Source organism: Bos indicus, chromosome 5, assembly GCF_029378745.1.
Source record: "Bos indicus isolate NIAB-ARS_2022 breed Sahiwal x Tharparkar chromosome 5, NIAB-ARS_B.indTharparkar_mat_pri_1.0, whole genome shotgun sequence".
Classification (NCBI taxonomy): domain Eukaryota; kingdom Metazoa; phylum Chordata; class Mammalia; order Artiodactyla; family Bovidae; genus Bos; species Bos indicus.
The window spans coordinates 67,543,379-67,567,137 of record NC_091764.1 but is presented as its reverse complement, the minus strand read 5'-3'; the positions used below and the strand labels follow the sequence as shown (position 1 = coordinate 67,567,137).

General features: G+C 43.6%; 1 protein-coding gene across 1 annotated transcript in view; it reads left to right on the top strand.

Annotated features, from left to right (window-relative positions):
- LOC109558511 (putative tetratricopeptide repeat protein 41) overlaps positions 1–23,759 on the top strand; it is a 92,173-nt gene that overhangs the window by 66,473 nt on the left and 1,941 nt on the right. Inside the window, 3 exon segments of the mRNA XM_070789634.1 lie at positions 434–581; positions 1,482–1,634; positions 5,949–6,082. Of these exon segments, the coding sequence (XP_070645735.1) occupies positions 434–581; positions 1,482–1,634; positions 5,949–6,082 (435 nt within the window).

The window sequence follows — 23,759 nt, the reverse complement described above, 5'->3', positions numbered from 1 at the left end:
CAGCACGTTATTTATTAATTAGGTTTATGGGGCTTATTCATGTGTTTCTGTCATAAGGCTGTAATGTTTTGTTGTTCCTTATTCAAGCCTGTACCAGCTGCCTTTTGTAGAACTCAGTTACCACGATGATAGTTGGTCTTACCACATCCATATTCTCTATTTCTGACCTGTTCATTTGTAAAAGAGACTCAAATTCGGTTTCAATCTATTGTCTTTGTTCCTTGGCCCCATAACTGCTGCCCACATACAAAATTTGTTACTTGAAAACCAAGTCCTGTGCAATGTAGATCAGTAATTGATTTATTAAGAAAAAAACCCAACTATTGGCAGCGATAAAGAAATGCTACCAAATGCTCTGCCTAGTGACTTCTTAACTCTTCTGTAGGAAAAAGCCTGGAGCATCATCTTCTTTGCCAAAATTTATTCCCTGCAGGCAGAGTGCTGAACAACCTGGCAAAGTCAGCATCTGAGGAGTACTTAAAAGAAAACCATATTTTGCAATGTGCTACCGAAATTTCCAGCTTACTGGACAGCAATCCCTGCGACCAGGCCACCATGAAATACACTGAAGGTGTTCTAACGTAAGCATGTGTTTTTCTTGAAAAATGTCTTAGTTTTCTGTACTAGCTGTTATTGTTACAATTAATCTACTTAATCCATACTTGCCCATCCATGTCCCACCTGACTGACTGGGTTAAGAAAGGCTGAATTTTAGCATTTCTATCCTCTGGTTCAGTATTCTCAACCATGGGCAATTTTATTCCCCCTGGAACCTTTGGCAAAGGTCTGGAGACATGTTAGCTTGTCATGACTTGGGGCATTGCTCCTGGCAGCTAGCGGGTACAGGCCAGGAATGCTACTAAACATTATACACGGCACAGGACCCTCCACAACAAACTGTCCAACCCTAAAGGTCAATAGTAGAGATGTGGATGAACCTAGAGTCTGTCATACAAAGTGGAGTAAGTCAGAAAGAGAAAAACCAAATATTGAATGTTAATGCACATATATGGGATCTGGAAGATGGTAGAGAGGAACCTGTTTGCAGGGCAGCAGTGGAGATGCAGATGTGGAGAATGGACTTGTGGACACAGTTCGGGAAGGAGAGGGTGGGATGAGTCGAGAGAGTGCATTCATATATGTATATACTACCAGGTGTGAAATAGATAGCTAGTGGGAACCTGCAGTTTTGCACAGGGAGCTCAGCTCAGTGCTCTGTGATGACCTAGACTGATGGGATTGGGGTGGTGGTGGAAGGGAGGCTTGAGAGGAAGGAGGAAAATAGTGTCCCAGTTTCTCATGATGTATGCACATCTTATCAATCACTTTGAAAGCCTCAAATCTCTGCTGATACAAACTGTTGTGCTGTTTTGTGTCTTGAATACAAAGGACGTTTATGAGATTTGGTTTTGGAAGCACAACAAAGGTAGCCAACATGTATCGTGCCCGGTAAGTCACACACGTGTGCATTTTGTTTTCAGATTTGCTGCTGGAAACACTTGTCTTGCAAAAATGAAACTTCAGGAATGCTTAAATATCAGGAGAAATTTGTTTGGTGAGAAAAGCATCCTAGTCGGAGAAATTATGGAATTTTTAGCAGATTTACTGTTTTTCCCACTGAGACACAGTGAAAGGTAAGTTTTTATGAAATGTTTCAAGTCGTGTGTTTCCTTCCCCCCGCCCCCCTAAAAAAAAGCCCACGTTTGGCAGGGAGATCTGTACTCACTCATAGGGGTATCTCACTTCTTTGGCTCCAGCCTTGTCCAGAAAATGAGAGACTCACCAGGCCTGAGATTTCACCCTGATCTATTTGTCAGGACACTGAGCATCATGAATTTGAAAGGCACTCTTAGCTCACAAACCATGTAGAGGTTTTGGCAGGAGGAAAAGTAAAAAGGAGTACGGGGTCACACTCCCAGCATCACTCCTGGGTCTTGTGAGGAAAGGGGTTGTGCTTGAGGCCTCTGTGGAGTGTGGGTCTGTAGCATCATGCCTGCTGGTCTGTTTTGTGCAAGAGCCTGCTGCTGTCTCAGGCTGCGCTGTCCTGATACCCCTCCTCGCTGGGGAAGACCTCTTGCTCTCTTGCCATGTGTGGGGCTTTCCTCAGCTCCCCACACAAGGCACTGCTAAAGCTGTATTCATAGAACTTGTTAAAGAAAGGTAAGGCAGCCTTTATTCAGACCTTTCATGAGAGGCATATGGACCCCCGCAGTGGGGTTCTGCAGTTGAGACAGACAGGACTCAGCTCTGAATCAAGAAGGATTGGGTGGAGGAGGGGGGTGATCCATAGTGGATGGACAGTTACTAAGAGGAGACATGAAGGGCGGGGTGGGGGTAGACTCTGGGTAAACTGATCTAACAGGATTCTTGCTAAGGCAGGTCGGGGGGAGCAGAGGTCACTGTGGGACAGTGAGGGTGAGGAATCGGAGAAGGACGGTAATCAGATATCAAGCAGGGCTGAACTGACTGAGCAGGATCCTCGCTGAAGCTGGACAAGGCAGAGATGAACACAGAAGCCCAGAAGTTGAGGTCCAGTTGGGAACTGCTCAGGAGAGCCTGCGTAGAGTTTGGTCAGGAGACTCTGTCAGCACCTGTGTTTTAAAGCAGGTTGTAGCTATCACCCTCAGGGTCTAATTCCTGTTAGGATCTGCCAGGCAAGACCACGTCTTCCTTTGACAGGCTGGTGTGAGCGAAGGTTCTCTGTGAGTCCACAGAGAGTCCATCACACCCTTCCTTCGGCCTGGCCTGCACTGTTTCACACACAGGTGAGCTGACTGAAGGGTCAGGGATGCTCTAAGTGAAATTATAAAGTTTTGAGGTTTTGCTTTTGCAGCCTCTCCCTCTCCTCCCTATTCCCTGCCTTGCCTTTCACTTTCTGCTGTCTGCCATCCTGGAGAGCATGTTACTTACACCAGGGAGAGGACCTCTTCTGGCTTTTGCTCCCAAGAAGAATATGACATGAGTCATCTCTGGCATTGAACTGCAGATCACTATTAACCCTTTCCAAGAGTGGTGTGCATGCTCAATAGTGTCTGACTCTCTGCGACCCTATGGACTGCAGCCTGCCAGGTTCCTTTGTCCATGGGATTTCCCAGGCAAGAATACTAGAGTGAGTAGCCATTCCCTTCTCCAGGGGATCTTCCTGACCCAGGGATTTTGTGTCTCCTACATCTCCTGCATTGGCAGGTGGATTCTTTACCACTGAGCCACCTGGGAAGCCCTTTCCAAGAGTATTTACCTTTCAAAGAGTAGTCCCTAATGGGAAAATGCTGGACAGCACAGCAAGCTGGCTCAGTGCTCTGTGATGACCTAAAGGGAGAGAATTGGGGTGGGGGGGGGGGAGGCTCATGGGGGAGGGGAGAGATGTATACACATAACTGATTCACTTTCTTGTCAGCAGAAACTAACACAACATTGTAAAGCAATTATACTCCAATAAACAACAAAAAAAGACTAGCTCCAGTAAAGGTGCTTCTAAGAGTCGTTACCAGTGCTCTATAGCAGTGCTGAAATGTTGGGCTCTGGGGTTCAATTGCCTGGGTTCAAATTTTGTTTCTACCGCCTGGTAACAGTGAGAACCTGGGCACATACTTAACGTGTTGGTGTCTCATTCATCTCCTTGTTGGTTAAATGAGAGCAGTGACAGTTTCTTCCTCGCAGAACGATGCTGAGAACTGAGAGATCCTCTGTGTGAAGTGCTGAGCAGAATGCCTGGCACACTGAAAGAGTTGATAAATTGAGTTCTTAGTATTATTATTTTGCTCCCCAGCAGGGAATTTTTGAGGCACTTGACACCACATAAACCTCCTTTTGTTCCTCTTAAGACCAGGACTGCGAGTAGAGAACAGGCCTTTCTTTAGAGAAGCAAAAGGCTTGACAGTAGAACCATTGCCTCGTAAAAGAGAAATCTAAACATGTAGCATACTGACTGAGTCATCGCTAGGCCTGGGCTGCCCCATCTCAAATCCAGGGCTGGCGGCTCGTGACTCACGGGACCCTGAACCCTGCTGCTGTTCCACGCGCGTAGCCTCTGCGTTGGAGGAGCTGACCATACTTGGTATCCTTCTTTCCAGACGTCACTGTCAATGGTCAACCTTCTGAAACGACTGAGAAGCCTTTTTCCTTGCTGAAGGTTGTCCTCAGGTGACCTCATTTTCCACATTGATTAAGACCAGGAAATATTTTGCAGTGGGACTCAGCTCACCTCTCAGACATATGGAGATCCTGTCTCCTGGTGGCCAGGGGCTCTTGAAACAGCTCTCATGCCCTACAGAAATAATCCGAGGGTCCTGAGGGCCCTGGGGAGTGGGGATAGGTAGGGATGGATACATGAGGTCAAATCACAGAGTTAGAAGTAACCCCCTGTACCCCAGGAAGGAGAAAGATGAACAAAGGGTCATAAGAGAAACAGGGATGTATTCTCAGTGAAGTCAATGTCATTGCTGTCTCTCAACTTTGAATCCATTCAGCAGCAGCCGCTTTTCATTGTGTGCCCTCCACAGACAAGTGTCTCCACTGCCTCACTTCCTGTTGATGTCATTCACCTTCTCCCTCCACCCAGCTCTGTTTTGTCCATCCTTATGAATGTCATCAGGAACATCCTAGTTCTGTGTCTTTGCACTTTGATCTTGAGGGTCCTCTGCTCTGGGAGCGTTTGACAGCATCAGTCATTCCTGAAACTGTGCTCTCCTGGTTTCTGAGCTACCCTCCATCATGGCCATCTTCTCTGATGACACCTTCTCGGGTTCTCTTGTGGGTTTTCTCTTTCTTTCCCAACTCTCGACCAGATGGCAGTGTTCTCTTGGGTTCAGTTCTTGAACTCTGCATGTCTCAGTCACAGTGCCCCAGCCTTGCCTGTGCCTCGGGCTGCAGCCAGCATTCAGTAAGGCGATGGCTTCTTGTCTCTGTCTCTTCAGACCTCCATCATCAGCTGCACACATGTGCATCCATTGGCCCTCTCCCTTCGGGTAGCCAGCATATTAGGGCAGTTCAGAGTGAACATTATCAACAGTGAACACATCCACACCCTCTCCATGAGAAAATGCATCTTCTCCCATGTCACCCAGTGCAGACCCCAGGGCAGCATCTTAATGATTCATCTGGGTGATATTTATTATAATCAGTCACCATGCTAAACACACTCCATACATTTTCTCACTTAATCCTCACCACAGGTCTGTTATCCTCATTGAGAACATGAGAAAACCAAGGTTTAGGAGCCTTGATGCCTAACCACTGTGTCACTGCCAAGCCCGCCTGACTTCAGAGCTCTAGCTCCTAACCTCGTCATCCTACTGCCCAAGAGGATGTCAGGGCTCCTGGCACCAGGCCCACTACCTTCCATGTGATGCCAAGACTTAGCAGGTCTCCTGTCACATCTGTGGCCACTGCATTAGCTCAGACCCTCATCATTCTTTGTCTGGACCAACTGGTCTCACTGCATAAATTGTCATCTGCTACTTCACTTGCACCCAGGTGAAGTTTCTAACAAGCAAATTTAATCATATCACTCTTTTAAAAAAAAAATTATTTATTATTTATTAAGCTGTGCTGGGTCTTATTTGCAGCATGCAGGATCTTTAGTTGCAGCATGTGGGATCTAGTTCTCTGACCAGAGGTCGAACCTGGGCTTCTGCATTAGGAGCACAGAGACTTAGCCACTGGACCACCAGGGAAGTCCCTGAACCACGTCAGTCTTAATGAAAATGCTTCAATATTGAAGTCCCAAACTCCTAGGTTCACACTCAATACTCTTAACAAGTGGTTGGTCCTATGTTTCACTCTCCAATCTCTCCTTCTGCCTGGGGACACTCTCTGAGGGCAGAGGTTAGTCTTCCTTATCTTTGCACCTGGGCCCCAGCACCAGCATTCCATGAATGTTTGTTGGATACATGGATGAACGCCATGCTTCTTCGATGCAAAACTTTGATTAAATTTCTCTTTTCTAGATTCCAAAGGAAGCAAGCAATTGAATATTATAAACAAGTGATAAAAATAAAGGAAAATGCGGGCACTCTGGCCAACTCCTCACTCGTAAGGAATCAACTGAGCATTAGCCTAAGTGATACCTTGTGTAAATTAGGTAATTGCTTTGACATATTTCTATTAGAAGCAGATGACTTTTCCCTCCATCTCACTTGCATACTTTGCTTATTTTTAAACAGTCTTCATCTCTGAAGTCAGCAACTCCTGTTCCATATTATTTTCAACTTTCTCTCTCTGTCTCTCTGTCTCTCTCTTTTTTTTTTTTTTTGCTGCTTATTTACTTTCCCTCATTAGATAAGTGTCTTAGTCTGTTGCTATAACAGAATAGACTGGGTGGGTTAAACAACAGAATTTTATTTCTCATAGTTCTGGAGCCTTGGAAGTCCAAGATCAAGGTGTCAGCAGATTAAATGTCTGGTGAGTGCCTATCTTGGGCTTCTCAGGTGGCACAGTGGTAAAGAATCTGTCTGCCAATGTAGGTGATGTGGGTTTGATCCCTGGGTGGGGAAGAATCTCTGGAGTAGGAAATGGCAACCCACTTCACTATTCTTGCCTGGAAAATTCTGTGGACAGAGGAGCCTGGTGGGCTGCTTTCCATGGGGTTGCAAACAGTTGGACAGGATTGAGCAACTGAGCTCAAGGCCTATCTACTGGTTCAGAGACAGCTGTTTTCTTGGCAGGCCCTCACGTAGTGGAAGAAAGAGCCCGAGAGCTCTCTGGAGGTCTCTTTTATAACGGCACTAATCCCATTCATGCAAAGATGTGCACAATAAGGGACAGAAATGGTATGACCTAACAGAAGCAGAACATATTAAGAAGAGGTGGCAAGAATACATAGACCTATACAAAAAAGATCTTCATAACCCAGATAGTCACAATGGTGTGATCACTCACCTAGTGAGAGCCAGACATCCTGGAATGTGAAGTCAAGGGGGCCTTAGGCAGCATCACTACAAACAAAGCTAGTGGAGGTGATGGAATTCCAGTTGAGCTATTTCAAATCCTAAAAGATGATGCTGTGAAAGTGCTGCACTCAATATGCCAGCAAATTTGGAAAACTCAGAAGTGGCCACAGGACTGAAAGAGGTCAGTTTTCATTTTAATCCTTAAGAAAGGCAATGCCAAAAAATGTTCAAACTACCACACAATTGCACTCATCTCACACGCTAGTAAAGTAATGCTCAAAATTTTCCAAGCCAGGCTTCAACAGTATATGAACTGTGAACCTCCAGGTGTTCAAGCTGGATTTAGAAAAGGCAGAGGAACCAGAGATCAAATTGCCAACATCAACAAATGACCCCATGAACTGTACCCCACCAGGCTCCTCCGTCTATGGGATTTTCCAGGCAAGAATACTGGAGTGGGTTGCCATGTTCTCCTCCAGGGGATCTTCCTGACCCAGGGATTGAACCTCTGTCTCTTTTGTCTCCTGCACTGGCAGGTGGTTTCTTAACTGCTAGCACCCTGTGGGAAGCCCTACTAGCTCAGTTAGGTGGAATTTACTTACATTTTAAGGGCCACTGTTGAAGAACTGAGAGCCTCTGAGACAAAGGGCCTGTTTTCCAGGCTCTGCTGTTGCCAGAGACAAGGGTAACAGGACCACATCTTTTACTGCCTCAGTACTTATTGCATTCAGTAGCCCATTCCCATGTTTTGGAAATAGTCACATGTTGAATTCTGTCATCTTCCTACAGCATCACCACCAAACCTGGGAATGGAGGAGAATGAGAGTTGAATTGGAGGCTGCAAATGCTGGTTGGTAGTCAGCTGGAGACAGGCCAGCGCAGGAGGGTGGGCTGGGGGGAATCAGGGATGTGATTCCCATAGACAGCACTTGCCAACCTTTGTGCCTCCAAGGAGTAGGTTCACTTAGAGAGAGGGTTCAATGATGGTCAAATAGATATCTCTTTGCCCTTGGGCAGCTTTGTTGATTTCTTCTAGCAGGCTGCACTAGAAATTGCAGTTTCTGTAAATGCCACAACTAGAAAAATTGTGAAACACTCTCAGAGCTCTGAAATCTCATCGCCACAGGACAGTCTACTTCAGCTTTAAACAGTTGTTTTCAACACAGGCTGATTTTGACCCTCAGGACAAAAAAGCTGGAGAAATGTTTGATGTCATGGCTGGGGGTGGAGAGTGTTAGTCATTTAGTCAGTGGAGGCCGGAGTGGTTGCTAAACATCATGCGTGCCCAGGAAAGTGCCCCCACAGTGAAAATTATCCAGTCCAAGGTGTGAATAGTGCTGAGACAAAGAAACCCTGATCTAAACCAGCCACTTTCCCCAGCAGGTACGATTGGCATCCATATTACAATAAAACAGGATTGCTTTCAGCCTAGTCATTTACTGACAAAAAAGGCTTAAAATTCTTGATATCTGCAGGGAAAGAATATTTTCTGTTTTCACTCTGTAGATTTAGGAATGAGTGTGCCCATGTGTGTGTGTATACTTTTTTTTTTTTCAGGTAAGGGTTTCCATGCTGAGTACATGAAAGAAAGATTTATGTTTGTAAAGAGAAAATGCAGATGCAAATCTAGAGAATGTTAGTGGGAAAGGAACTAGTTTACCTGATCTGGTTGCCTATGTTTTGTTCTCAGTTTTGGTGACTTGTCTATGATGAAAATATAATGTATTCATTTGCTTTCTGATAACAGGGCCTCTGTGGAGAAGGCAATGGCAACCCACTCCAGTACTCTTGCCTGGAAAATCCCATGGATGGAGGAGCCTGGTAGGCTGCAGTCCATGGGGTCGCTAAGAGTCGGACACGACTGAGAGACTTCACTCTCACTTTTCACTTTCGTGCATTGGAGAAGGAAATGGCAACCCACTCCAGTGTTCTTGCCTGGAGAATCCCAGGGACGGGAGAGCCTGGTGGGCTGCTGTCTATGGGGTTGCACAGAGTTGGGCATGACTGAAGCAACTTAGCGGCAGCAGCAACAGGGCCTCTGTAATGGCAGTTGTCATATTTGGTGATGTCTTAAATAAGTCTTCATGGTATGTTTCAGTTCTGCAGTCCATTTTCAGTGTGGTTCAGTGTGGTTCTGAGGAAGTATTTTTCTGTAAGGAGCACTTTCTCGCCATCATTTTATTATTTTTCTCTCCCACTGGTGATTGAAGTTGATTCCTTTTGCAGAAGGCCTGCTCCAGGCTTACAGGAACACTGTGGGTGGTTAGGTCAGCTGTCAAGGCAGGATTCTTGTGCTTTTGTTGCAGTCCCTCGTGGTGAGAGCTGATGTGTATCTTCAGTACAAGAGGAGGAGGACCTTGGGAGGGAAATAGACTGTTTATAGAGACCTTGGAATCATTTGTTCTTTGACATATTTTTGGTTTTCCTACGTGGAGGTAGAAAAACTTTTCCTCCATCCTCTCAGGGTCCCTGGCTGAGCTTGAAAATTAAATTGAAAAGACTGACTTTCGCCACCCTAATTCCACCTGACTCTGTGGGCAGAAATTTGAGAGCCTATTTTGTTAAGAAATATTGTCTTCAACAGGCTTTTGTCAGAGGCCCAGGATCTCTAAATTGCAGCTTTTGGACCTAGTAAGGAGCCCTGGATGATAGAATTCCACGTTTGTCACCAAAACTCTAAAGGAGAAAAATTTTTTTTCCTTTACCCTCCTAGGTTCTCCTGCTGGGGCCCTGTAAAATTAGCCTCAGCAAAGATTGATTGAGGTGAAGTGAACTGAAAGTTGTTCAGTTGTGTCTGACTCTTTGCGACCCCATGGACTGTACAGTCCATGGAATTCTCCAGGCCAGAATACTGGCGTGGGTAGCCATTCCCTTCTTCAGTGGATCTTCCCAACCCAGGGATTGGACCCCGGTCTCCTGCATTGCAGGAAGATTCTTTACCAGCTGAGCCACCAGGGAAGCTAAAAGACTGATTAACAAGAGAAAAATCAAACAGAAGTTTATTTCACTTGCACACACACTCAGGAATGACAACTCCAAGAGGTGGCTTGAACTTGCGATCTGTGTACTAACTTAGGGGAGAGGGAGGCGGGGAAAGGGCACTCATGGGAGGGCAGATGACTCTTTGGAAGCATAAATAGATCCTTAGAAGAATAGATGATATGGCAGTTTGTGACAATGTCTGGCTGGGTGTGGTGCTGGCTTCCTGTTGCCCCAGGGAGGGGACTTACAACACTTGAGTCCTTGTGACAGGCTCTGGTTTCAGGCACAGAAGGGATCCTAGGAACTCAAATAACTCGGCTCATAATATGTCCCATGTCAGCATGGCCTACTTTGGGGTGGCATAGTGTGATCCCCTTGAGAAAGTGAAAGTGTGAGTCGCTCAGTTGTGTCTGACTCTGTGACCCTTTGAACCATAGTCCACCAGGCTCCTCTATCCATGAAATTCTGTAGGCAACAATACTGGAGTGGGTAGCTGTTCCCTTCTCCATGAGTTCTTCCCAACCCAGGGATCAAACCTGGATCTCCTGCATTGCAGGCAGATACTTTACCATCTGGAGCCATCAGGGAAGCCCCAGTGATCCCCTTGATCTACCTTTAATGAAAAAAGCCTATCTACAGGGAGTGTGCCCAAGGGACTCCATAAAATAAGAAGGAAGCCAGAGCCACATGTGGCTGGGATTCATCACTAGTCATTTTTAAAGAAGTCAAGAGGCCTCTGTAGTAAAAGTGTTACTGAACATTAGTCATCAAAGCAATCCTCTTTAAGAGTTGTTTCATTGAGGAAAAAAGAGAACTATGGTATATGATGCTTTCTTGTATGCCAAGTCGCTTCAGTTGTGTCCGACTCTTTGAGACCCCCATGGACTGTAGCCCACTAGGCTCCTCTATCCAAGCATGAAGCCAGGCTTGGCTTCAGACATCACCTGGCAAGTGGTGGAAGGTGAGAAATCTGCCTAGATACCAAGGGTGATCAGGTTGGAGGAGGGCTAAACTTACTTAGCAGGATTCTTCCTGATTGGAAGAATTGGACTCTATAGAGATGAACATAGAAGCCCCAAAGTCAAGCCTACTTGAAAAAGCTCAGAGAGCCTGAGTAGAGTTTGGCCAGTGAGATTGTTAGATGACAATCTCTGTTTTAATTCCTGGAGACAGAGCAGTGAGAAGGACAGGTAGACCCACACTATCTTCACTGAGCTCACATTGAGGCCAACAAGCTGTCACACAACCATTAATAAATACAAGACTGTTTAGCTGCAATTGTGGAAAATGCCACAATAGAGATGGCGGTTGGATAGCTAAACACACAATGGTTGGGCTACAATTTGGCAAAGTGCTATCATGGCAAAGTACAAGTACTAACGGGGGACCTTGATCTGTTAGATGGAGGGGCATGGGTGGAGGGTGCTTCTTAGGAAGTGATGCTGAAACTGAATCTGGAGGAGGAGGACTTGCTTGGTAAGTGGTGGGAAGGGAAAGGAGTCATCTAGATAGTGAGGACAGAATTTGCAAATTGGGAAGGAACAAAAAGGACCAATGGGGCTGGGATGCAGAAACTAATGTAGAGGGGAGAGGGTGCACTAGGGGGATACCAGAGAGGTGTCACAGGCCCTGAGGGCTGGGTCAGTGACTTGGGATGTTGCCTTAAGAGCTGCAGGGTTTTTGCAAAGCCAGGGAGTATTAGGAACCTAGAGTCCTGCATTCCTCCAGCATCGTCATCACCAGAGATTTCTCACACAAGATGCTCAAATCGTCTTATATGTCCAGTGTCATGAAGGAGCTCAAAGAACCCATTTTTGACCCCATTTCTATTTCTGTGAGTATTTTGACCTTTCAAACAGACTGTGAACTGCCAGGGGCAAGAGTCTTGTCATTTATTCCTTGTATCTTCAAAGCATCAGAAAGAGTACTAGCTGTGTGGGTCTATCACTGTGCTCTTATCAGTACAGGAAGTGTGAGGGAAGTGGATAGACAGCTTCTTTCTGGGGGGTTACACAATTTGCCTGGCTTTCCTATAGAAGTGATGGCTCTGCTCCAGGATAACAACATTAAAAGAAGTGACTGTAATTATATTTTAGCCTATTGAGAACAATAATCTTTAGGGGACATTTTAGATATCAGTTTGGATTATAGATTAATGATGATAATTACTAGCTTGAAAGTCTTGGCACCTGCATCTTCCTTAGTCTTTTATTACATTTAATCAATGTATAGGCTACAGTATAATCTTCCAAGGGGTATAAAAATAGTGGGCATCCAGCAATGATCATTCATGTTTTAATTATGCTCATGACAATTTTATACATGAGATTATACTGAGCACATATTGGAAAAGAAATTGGCTTCCCGGGTGGCAGTAGTGGTAAGGAACCCACATGCCAATGTAGGAGACATAAGAGACACAGATTCAGTTCCTGGGTTGGGAAGATTCCCTGGAGGAGGAAATGGTAACCCACTCCAGTATTCTTGTCTGGGAAATCCCATGGACAGGGGAACCTGGCGGGCTACAGTCCATAGGGTCGCAGAAAGTTGGACAAGACTGTGACTAAGCATGCAAATGACATAGTAAAACGGTGGGTTCCTGAGAGGGTGATAATCCTCAGGTTTATTTCTTCTTCTGATCACATTTTCATGAGGCACTTATTCAAAAATGAAATCTCTTTATGTTCAATATTTCTATTATAGCTCTTCTCCTCTCCACTTTGATCCAGTTTCAAGAACAAACCTTAATCTCCTAAAACTGCTAGTCCTAGACACTTAAGACAAACCCGGACATGGAGAGAGGGTTTTTGTGATTGTTTTCTGCCACCTTTGACACAGAACAATCTTTTTTTCTTTAATTCTTCTTCTCTTACAAATGTTTACATCCACATATTGAGAAATCATTTCAGTGGGAGGAAAAAACAACTGTGGCTTTCATGTTCCATTCTGTCCTAGTGAGTGTTGTATATGGAATTGTGTATTTTGGATGAAGTATGGTAGATGAACATTCTGTTATTCCCCTCTCTCTGGGAATCTTTTACAGAAGAAATGCCAAGTATCTCAGTCATACTTGGAAGAGCTTAAACAAAGGCGCTAGTGGGTGACTTTCAATGGGGTGAGTCAGTCCTCTTTTCCTCATTTGATTTTAAAATGCTTGGCTCAGCCAGAGTCCCCTTCTTGCTAGCAGGAGGTCCCTGAATCAGACAAACTTTACATTTTCATTTTAACTTAAACATATACATGTAATTCTTTGCCTCAACTTTAAAATTCGAAGTTAGATCTTTGTTTTTAATGGGTCCTCTGATTGGAATTGAATGTCATATCTCTCAAAATGCCTCATCCACAGTTTTTAGTTTTGGTTTCTGGAGGATGAGAACTTCAGGCAGTTATGATACTTCTGGGCAGGATCCTTTCAACGGTTGACTTTTTCTGCCTTCAATCTTTTACGGTTTTCTTGTTCATAATTCCAAAACATTCAGACTATTTTTCATAGAAAACAGCTCTCTTTCACTTCACAGTCTTATGTTACTAGTGTGTACCATATTTAGGTCAATTACCAAAATTAGACTAACAAATAAGGGTGATACCACCTTTACGGCAGAAAGTGAAGAGGAACTAAAGACCCTCTTGATGAAGGTGAAACAGGAGAGTGAAAAGGCTGGCTCAACGTTCAGAAAACTAAGATCATGGTTTCCGGTCCCATCACTTCATGGCAAATAGGTGGGAAACAATGGAAAAGGTGACAAACTTTCTTTTCTGGGGCTCCAAAATCACTGTGGATGGTGACTGCAGCCATGAAACAAAAAGATGCTTGCTCCTTGGAAGAAAAGCTATGACCAACCTAGACAGCATATTAAAAAGCAGAATTAGTAGAAGGAAAGAAATCATAAAGATCCGAGCAGAAATAAATGAAAAAGAAATGAAAGAAACAATAGTAAAGATGAATAAAACTCTAAAAGCTGGTTCTTTGAGAAGATAAACAAAATTGACAAATCCTTAGCCAGACTCATCAAGAAAAAAAGAGAGAAGAATCAAATCAACAAAATTAGAAATGAAAAAAGAGAGGTTACAACAGACAGTGCAGAAATACAAAGGATTATAAGAGACTATTATGAACAACTATATGGCAATAAAATAGATAACCTGGAAGAAATGGATAGATTCTTAGAAAAGTTCAATCTTTCAAGACTGAACCAGGAAGAAATATAAATTATGAACAACTCTGAAATTGAAGCTCTGATCAAAAATCTCCAACACAAAAGTACAGGACCAGATGGCTTCACAGGAGAATTCTATTAAACATTTAGAGAAGAGCTAATGCCTATCCTTCTAAAACTCTTTCAAAAAATTGCAGAAGAAGGAACACTTCCAAACTATGAGGCCACCATCACCCTGATACCAAAACCAGACAAACACAACACAGAAAAAGAAAACTACAGCCCAGTATCACTGATGAACATAGACGCAACAAAATTCTAGCAAATAGAATTCAGCAACACATCAAAAAACCCATGATCAATTTGGGTTTATTCAGGGATGCAAGGATTCTTCAATATATGAAAATAAATCAATGTGATATACCATATTAACAAATTGAAAGATAAAAACCATATGATCATCTCAATAGATGCAGAAAAAGCCTTTGACAAAATTCAGCACCCATTTATGTTTAAAACTCTTCAAAAAATGGGCATAGAAGGAACCTATCTCAACTGAGTAAAGGCCATATTTGATAAGCCTACAGCAAACATTATTCTCAATGGTGAGAAACTTAAAGCATTCCCACTAAGATCAGGAACAGAAGAAGAGTGTCCACTTTTGCCACTGTTATTCAACGTAGTTCTGGAAGTCCTAGCTACAGCAATCAGAGAAGAAAAAGGAATAAAAGGAATCCAGATTGGAAAAGAAGTAAAGCTCTCACTGTTTGCAGATGACACGATACTGTATATAGAAGACCTTAAAGATAGTATCAGAAAATTGCTAGAGCTAATCAGTGAATTAGCAAAGTTGCAGGATACAAAATCAATACACAGAAATCACTTGCATTTCTATAAACAATGAAAAATCAGAAAGAGCAATTAAGGAATCAATCCCATTCACCATTGTAACAAAAACAATTAAATATCTAGGAATAAACTTACCTAAAGAGACAAAAGAACTATACACAGAAAATTATAAGATACTAATGAAAGAAATCAAAGATGACATAAACAGATGGAGAGATAGTCCATGTTCCTGGGTAGGAAGAATCAATATTGTGAAAATGACTATACTACCAAATGCAATCTACAGATTCAATGTGATCCCTATCAAATTACCAATGGCATTTTTCACAGAACTAGAACAAAAAATTTCACAACTCATATAGAAACACAAAAGACTCCAAATAGCCAAAGCAGTCTTGATAAGGAAGAATGGAGCTGGGGGAATCAAGCTTCCTGACTTCAGATTATACTACAAAGTTACAGTCATCAAGACAGTGTGGTACTGGCACAAAAACAGAAATATAGGCCAATGGAACAAGATAGAAAGCCCAGAAATAAGCCCATGCATTTATGGGCTATTTTTGACAAAGGAGGCAAGAATATACAATGAGGCAAAGACAGCCTCTTCAATAAATGGTGCTGGGAAAACTGGACAGCTACATGTAAAAGAATGAAATTAGAACACTTCCTAACACAATACACACAGATAAACCCAAAATGGATTAAAGACCTAAATGTAAGACCAGAAACTATAAAACTCTTAGAGGAAAACATAGGCAGAACACTCAATGACATAAATCAAAGCAAGATCCTCTACCACCCACCTCCTAGAGTAATGGAAATAAAAACAAAAATAAACAAGTGGGACCTGATTAAACTTAAAAGCTTTTGCATAGCAAAGGAAACTATAAACAAGGTGAAAAGACAACTCTCAGAATGGGAGAAAATAATAGCAAGTGAAACAACTGACAAAGGATTAATTTCCAAAATATACAAGCAGCTCATACAACTCAATACCAGAAAAACAAACAACCCAATCAAAAAGTGGGAAAAAGACCTAAACAGACATTTCTCCAAAGAAGACATACAGAAGGCTAACACATGAAAAGATGCTCAACATCGTTCTTTATTAGAGAAAGGCAAATCAAAAGTACAATGAGATATCACCTCACACCAGTCAGAATGGCCCTCATCATAAAGTCTACAGACAATAAATGCTGGAGAGGGTGTGGAGAAAAGGGAACATTCTTGCACTGTTGGTGGGAATGTAAACTGATACAGCCACTATGAAAGACAGTATAGAGATTCCTTAAAAAACTAGGAATAAAACCACCATATGACCCAGCAATCCCACTCCTAGGCATGTACCCTGAGGAAACCAAAATTGAATGAGACATATGTATCCCATTATTCATTGCAGCACTATTTACAATAGCTAGAACATGGAAGCAACCTAGATATCCATCAACAGATGAATGGATAAAGAAGTTGTGGTATATAGACACAATGCAATATTACTCAGCCATAAAAAGGAACATATTTGAGTCAGTTCTAATGAGGTAGATGAACCTAGAACCTATTATACAGAGTGAGGTGAGTCAGAAAGAGAACAATAAATACCGTATTCTAACACACATATATGGAATCTAGAAAAATGGTACTGAAGAATTTATTTACAGGGCAGCAGTGGAGAAACAGACATAGAGAATAGATTTATGGACATGGAGAGAGGTAAGGAGAGGGTGAGATGTATGGGAAGAGTAACATGGAAACTTACATTACCATATGTAAAATAGATAGCCAATGAGAATTTGCTATATGGCTCAGGAAACTCAAACAGGTGCTCTGTATCAACCTAGAGGGGTGGGATGGGGAGGGAGATGGGAGGGAGGTTCAAAAGGGAGGGGATATATGTATACCTATGGCTGATTCATATTGAGGTTTGACAAAACAGCAAAATTCTGTAAAGCAATTATCCTTCAATAAAAAAAAAAAAAAAAAAGCAGAGACATTACTTTGCCGGCAAAGGTCCGTCTAGTCAAAGGTATGGTTTTTCCAGTGGTCATGTATGGATGTGAGAGTTGGGCCATAAAGAAAACTGAGTGCCGAAGAACTGATGGTTTTGAACTGTGGTGTTGGAGAAGACTCTTGAGAGTCCCTTGGACAGCAAGGAGATCCAACCAGTCCATCCTAAAGGAGATCAGTCCTGGGTGTTCATTGGAAGGACTGATGCTGAAGCTGAAACTCCAATACTTTGGCCACGTGATGCGAAGAACTGACTCATTGGAAAAGATGTGATGCTGGGAAAGAATAAATGCAGGAGGAGAAGGGGAGGACAGAGGATGAGATGGTTGGATGGCGTCAATGACTCAATGGAAATGAGTTTCAGCAAGCTCTGGGAGTTTCTGATGGACAGAGAAGCCTGGTGTGCTGCAGTCCATGGGGTTGCAAAGAGTTGGACATGACTGAGCAACTGAAGTGAACTGACTTAACAAATGCAGTTGAGTCCTGTTTATGTTAGAATTGCACAGTTAGGAGCAGAAGCATGCTAGCACAGTGGAGATGAGCCCTGTAGATGCAGGCTTTTAATGTGTCCTCGGCATCGAGTGGAAAGTCCTGCAGAGGAAATAGAGGGCCCTTGGTTAATCCAGCAATCCAGTTTATGTCTGTTAGCAGAGCTTCTTTTTTACATGTTATATATGTTGAATGATTTTTAACATTATTGTTATACAGTACAATAACATATTATATACTATACAATACAATGGTTGTATATTTGTAAATGCTCTTGGTTGCAAGAGAATGTCAAATATCCCTTATAAGCTTAAACTTTTAAACCTGAAACGGACTCTAGATATGACTCAGCAATTTTAAAGCTGAGGAAATAGAAGATATTTCATATGACTTATCCCAATACAGCTTATCAGAGCATCTTATCAGTTAGATATTATTGTAGAATCCTCGAGGCTCAGAAAGACCAAGTGACATTCCAGAACTTTGCAGCTAGTAAGCAGTAGACTTATTACTTGGAACCCAGGCACCTGACCTGAAATTCTGAACTCTTTCTACTGTTTTTGGGGTCTGGGAGTTTGTGGTCTTATGGGGAAGAATCTTACCTATTTTTAAAAAGTATTTATTTATTTTTATTTATTTGGCTGTGCTGGGTCTTAGTTGTGGCATGTGGGATCTATTTCCCTGACCATAGATTGAACCCCACCCCCTTGCATTGGGAGCCTGGAGTCTTAGTCACTGAACCACCACAGAAGTCCCTAGATTTTGCATTTTAGATCCAGCACTCTCAAGGCTGAATAGAGGATGGAATTGATCAAGAGGAGAATGGAAACTCTCCTGTGTTCACTAAGAGAGGGCCAAGATAAATAGAAAAGCGTGTATTTGTGATTTAGTAGGTAAATCCTACAGGGCTCAGTGCCTGATGTGGTATATAGCAGGTGAGGGAAAGGGACTAGTCAGAGGCCTTCTCCAGTTTATGGCTATATCCATGGCCAGTGCAACTGGGTGGCTGGAGCTGTGGGCATTCCAAGGCAGGAAGCACAAAGTTGAGAGGTGGAATGGGAGCCACGATGAGCTAATTTGGGGCCTGTTGAACTTGAATCTCTTATCTGAGTGGAGATGTTCAGTAGGCAGAATATGGTGCTTAGAAGCTAGCAGACTGAAATGGAGAAAAACCTTTAGAAGTCCTTAGTACGCAGGTGATGGGCAAACCCTGTAGAAGAGTTGAAAGAGCCAAGAAGAATATAAGACAAGAAGATGGCAGGAGACAGAACTTAGGAGATGGGCCAAAGAGACGGAAGAAAATGGTGGAGGAGTAAGACAGAGAGATCACCAGCCTCCCCACAGACACATCAAAAACTCAAGATATGGAATAACTTCTACAAAACAACCTTTAGGTGACAGCAGAAGACCCCAGGCCTTCAGGGGGGCAAGCTAGGCTCCCTGGGATGAGAAAACCACAAAATTCTGTAAAGCAATTATCTTTCAATTAAAAAAATAAAGTGGAAAAAAAAGAAAGGGGCTGAGGAAAGTGTTGTAGCGAGAAGTGAGGAATGGCTCTAGAGGTAGCAGAGAATCAGTAAAATCATGGATGCCAAGAAAGGAGGGGGCTGAGAACTGACCACCAGATCTAAGACACACCATTGCATTTAGCAGCAGAATGGTCATGCTGCTGCTGCTACTGCTACTAAGTTGCTTCAGTCGTGTCCGACTATGTGCAACCCCATAGACGGCAGCTCACCAGGCTCCCCTGTCCCTGGGATTCTCCAGGCAAGAATACTGGAGTGGGTTGCCATTTCCTTCTCCAATGCATGAAAGTGAAAAGTGAAAGTGAAGTTGCTCAGTCGTGTCCGACCCTCAGTGACCCCATGGACTGCAGCCTTCCAGGCTCCTCCATCCATGGGATTTTCCAGGCAAGAGTACTGGAGTGGGGTGCCATTGCCTTCTCCAAGAATGGTCATAGGGAACCATAAATTTTGGTAGAGTGATAGGAACAAAAGCTGTGTAAAAGAGAACAATGCATCTGTTCCTTCTCCCCAGAGATAGGGTCTGCAGAGGCCCAGCCCCTTGAATTGGAAGAGTGAGTTCCCTCTGTACTTGGGGCAGAAGATAGAGGGCGCTGCCCGCCATCTGCTTCCAGGTCCCTCTGAGCAGACTAGCCAGTGGCCTTAGTGGGGAGGGTAAAGGGAAAGATCCACTCCCCTCCCCCACCCCCACATCCCCATAACTTTTTATTGTTTTCTAGAGGGTGGAAACGGAGAAGGCAATGGCACCCCACTCCAGTACTCTTGCCTGGAAGCGACTTAGCAGCAGCAGCAGCATAGGGTGGAAATACAGTGCAAGGAAACATCCCATTGCAAGCTTTTATTACTTCATTTGGGACAATGATCGACAACTTTTCCCCTCCCTAGTCTGTTTATAGACACACATTTATTGAAAGGAGGAGTCAACAAGCTTCATTTCTTAAATGGAAAGACTTCTAACAAACTTTAGTCATACTTACATGGGCCCAACTGTGCCTAGTCATACTTATGAAACAAAAGGAACGTGTAAACAGAGAACCTTGAAATCCTGCATAATTCTCCTTTCTCATTATATGTCGGCAGCCTGTCTTCTGGATAGAGAATATAGGCTGTGATTGTTTCCACTTCTTAACTATTTGCTCCAAGCACAGTGGGGAAGCTCGTTGGTGGGCAGGGTCCATAGGCTGTACTCATTCAGGGAAAACTTCCTGAGGCTCTCCACAAACCCCTGCAATTTCGCTTGTTACCTGGTGACAGCAACCTAAATTATAGTTGTGTGCCCTGGGGAGGAAATGAACACAGGACTGGCAGTATAAAAATCTACCTATTCAGTTAGTTCAGTTTAGTTCAGTCGCTCAGTCGTGTCAGACTCTTTGCGACCCCATGAATCGCAGCAATGCCAGGCCTCCCTGTCCATCACCAACTCCCGGAGTTCACTCAGACTCACGTCCATCTAGTCAGTGATGCCATCCAGCCATATGAAGCAAGAGGAACAGGCTTAAATTTCAGTAGACTAAAGGTTAGAAGAAGTTGTACCTTAGAAGATTACTTAAAAAGACAGAGGACTGCCTTTGGAGAAGGTATCTTACTTTCTTTTTCCAGAGGAAATACTAAAGATGTATTTCCAGAGGAAATACTAAAATAATAATGATGCCACTTTATTTTTTACTATTAAGCACTGAAAAAAAGGTGGGGGAACTAGGAAAATTTATTGTTTAAAATACAAGAACAGATTCTCAAGGAAGCTAGGTCCTAGGACCTTCCGTCACTCCCATCCCCAATTCACTCTCCCTTGGAAACAGGGCAGATGTGGCTGGGAGGTACGCAGTGGAAAAGGTAACGGATGCTTCCTTCCTGGTTGTGGTTTTACAGAAAATCTCCTAAGGAACCAATGTGAGAGGGAGAAGAATGTTCTCTTTTCCCTTTTCTAGAAGTTATGGTCCTTGGATCTCGGGACCTGGGTTTAAATCCCAGTTCTGCTATTTTCTGAGCTTGTGGACACGAGCTCTCTGAGTCTCAATTGTCTAATGGCAGAAAGAGGATGATCATCTCTGCCCACAGGGTTATTCTGAAGACTTAATGAGATGCTGTATGTAAAACGACCAACAGAGTCTGCAATGAAAGTTAGGTTCCCTCCCCATCCAGAATGAAAAATTTTTTAAATTAATAAATTAGTTAATTCGGCTGTCCTGAGTCTTAGTTGCAGCAGTTGGGGTCTTCCATCTTTGCAGTGGCAATGCAAACTCTTAGTTGTGGCATGTGGAATCTAGTTCCCTGACCAGAGATCGAATCTGGACCCCTTACATTGAGGACCTGGAGTCTTAGCCGCTGGACCACCAGGGAGATCCCCAGAATGGAAATTTGAAGTAGGCAGGAGGTTCAGTGACCTCTTTTGTATGCAAATGAACTCATCCCGGTCTTTCTTCTTACTTGGATTGAAAGGACTGACCGAGCTGGATAGTGCTGTCCAGTTGGTACCACCCCTGGGGGAAGATGGGGTGAACTGTGGTTGGGCCTGAGCTAAGAATGTCCACTCCTGGCAACTACTCTGCTTGCTGCCAGAAAGAGATAGGTTGCATTTAAAAATGTTCTGAGGTCAAAGCTGTCGATTCAGGTCCAGATGGGTCATAAGGGTAAAGGGGCCTGAGGAGCCGAAGTGTGTGGCCAAAAGGGAGTGTGGGGAGCACAGGCATGAAAGAGTGTGTCAGGGGCATCAGCAGCTGGTCTGGGGGACAGTTTCAACCTCCCAGCAAGTCAGAACCTCTTAAAGGGCCTTCGGGCAGAAGGAACAGTCTGCGTGCTGGTTATCAGCATCCGCAGGAACTCTAGGAATGAGTTCTTGCTCAGCTGCCAGCACCTGAGACATTCTGGCTCTGTGCTTTTCTACTTGACCTTTTAAGGCGTGTTCAGGCCCAGGTGGTGCTAGTGGTAAAGAACCTGCCTGCCAATGCAGGAGACGGAAGAGATGCAGGTTTGATCCCTGGGTTGGGAAGACCACCTGGAGAAGGGCATGGCACCTCACTCCAGTATTCTTGCCTAGAGAAACCCATGAACAGAGGAACCTGGCAGGCTATAGTCAGTAGGGTTGCAAAGAGTCGGACAGGATTGAAGCGATTTAGCACTCACGCACGCATGGCCAATACAACGTGGTCATCCTGAGCAGGGAAATTTGCAAGTGCTTTCTGCTGAGCTTTGTTGGGGCAACTGAGAACCTCATAGAGGGTCATGAAAATAATTCCCAAAGAAGAAAAATAGCCATTGATTGCTAAGTGGAGCCAACAGCTGAAACTCCCTATTAGCAGCAGAAGCACTGTGAGATCTGTGCTATGACCCCTGCAGCAGAGCTACAGAGAGAACCTCTCTGCAGACAGTCACAGTGCAGATATGCAGAAGGTCAGTCCAGGAGTGGGGAAGAGGGGGCCTCACATAGAGTCAGGGGCATGGGCTGGTGGATGAGGCTGCCCCAATGTCTGTCCATTTGACCACAAACCGGAGTGAATGACTAGACCTGTTTCAGTTTTCTCATCTTTAAAAGCCAGTGACATGCACAAAATATTCTTTGAAAGAACACCTGTTTTTGGAGAAGACTGCACAGATGGGGACCAAGATGGGAGAGATGCTTTTTATTTCACATCTTTATACGTTTTCATCTTTGAATCCTGTGGATGTGTGTCCTGTTAAAGAGAGTGTTAATGTTAGTGTTAGCTGCTCAGTCGTGCCTGACACTTTGCGACCCCATGGACTGCAGCCCACCAGGCTCCTCTGTCCATGAGATTTTCCAGGCAAGGATACTGGAGTGGATTGCCATTTCCTTCTCTGGGGGATCTTCCCACCCCAGGGATTGAACCTGGGTCTCCTGCACTGCAGGCAGATTCTTTACCGACTGAGCTACATTAATAATGACAAAAAACAGACAAGTGATGATAGTTTGTACCTTATAGGATTACACACACTGGATAGATGGTAATTACATAAATTGCAGTGTTTATTGTTATTAGTATTAATACAGGGATGCTGGCTAGGCCATCTGTCAGTATTTTTTACCCTTAAATACTCAATAGTCTTGTATTGGGTTTCCCTGGTGACTCAGACAGTAAAGAATCTGCCTGCAATGCAGGAGACCTGGGTTTGATCGCTGGGTCAGGGAGATCCCCTGGAGAAGGGAATGGCTATCCATTCCAGTATCCTTGCTTGGAGAATTATTTGGATAGAAGAGCCTGGCAGGCTACAGTGCATGGGGTCTCAAAGAGTCAGACATGACTAAGTGACTAACACTTTTTCACTTTCAGTCTCTTATCAAGTATCCAGATAAGGCAACCCACTGCAGTATTCTGGCCTGGAGAATTCCATGGACAGAGCCTAGTGGGCTACAGTCCATGGGATGACAAAGAGTCAGACACAACTGAGTGACTTTCACTTATGTAGGGAAATGTCCTATTCTCAGAAGACACATGCTGAAGTATTTAGAAATAAAAATGCTGAAGTATTTAGAATAAAAATGTGCCCTACAGGCACTGGCCTTACATTATGTTTGTAATCAACAATATCAATTTAGCCCCTTAAAAGCAGTCTTGTAAATGGGTAAAATGAATAAATGAGCACCACTTGCAAATTGACTAATTTTTTTTTTTTACTTTTCACATATTTTAGAGAATTATATTAATTGTTGACAATGGCAGAGGGCACTGTGTAATGAACACCTACATACTCTTCATCTGTGATCACTAATTGTTAACATTCTGGTCACATTTGTATTTTTCCTTTCACACACACACAAATATATATGTATTTTCTGGATTATTTGAAAGTTAGTTACAGATGTGACATTTTTATTTCTAAATACTTCAGCATGTGTCTTCTGAGAATAG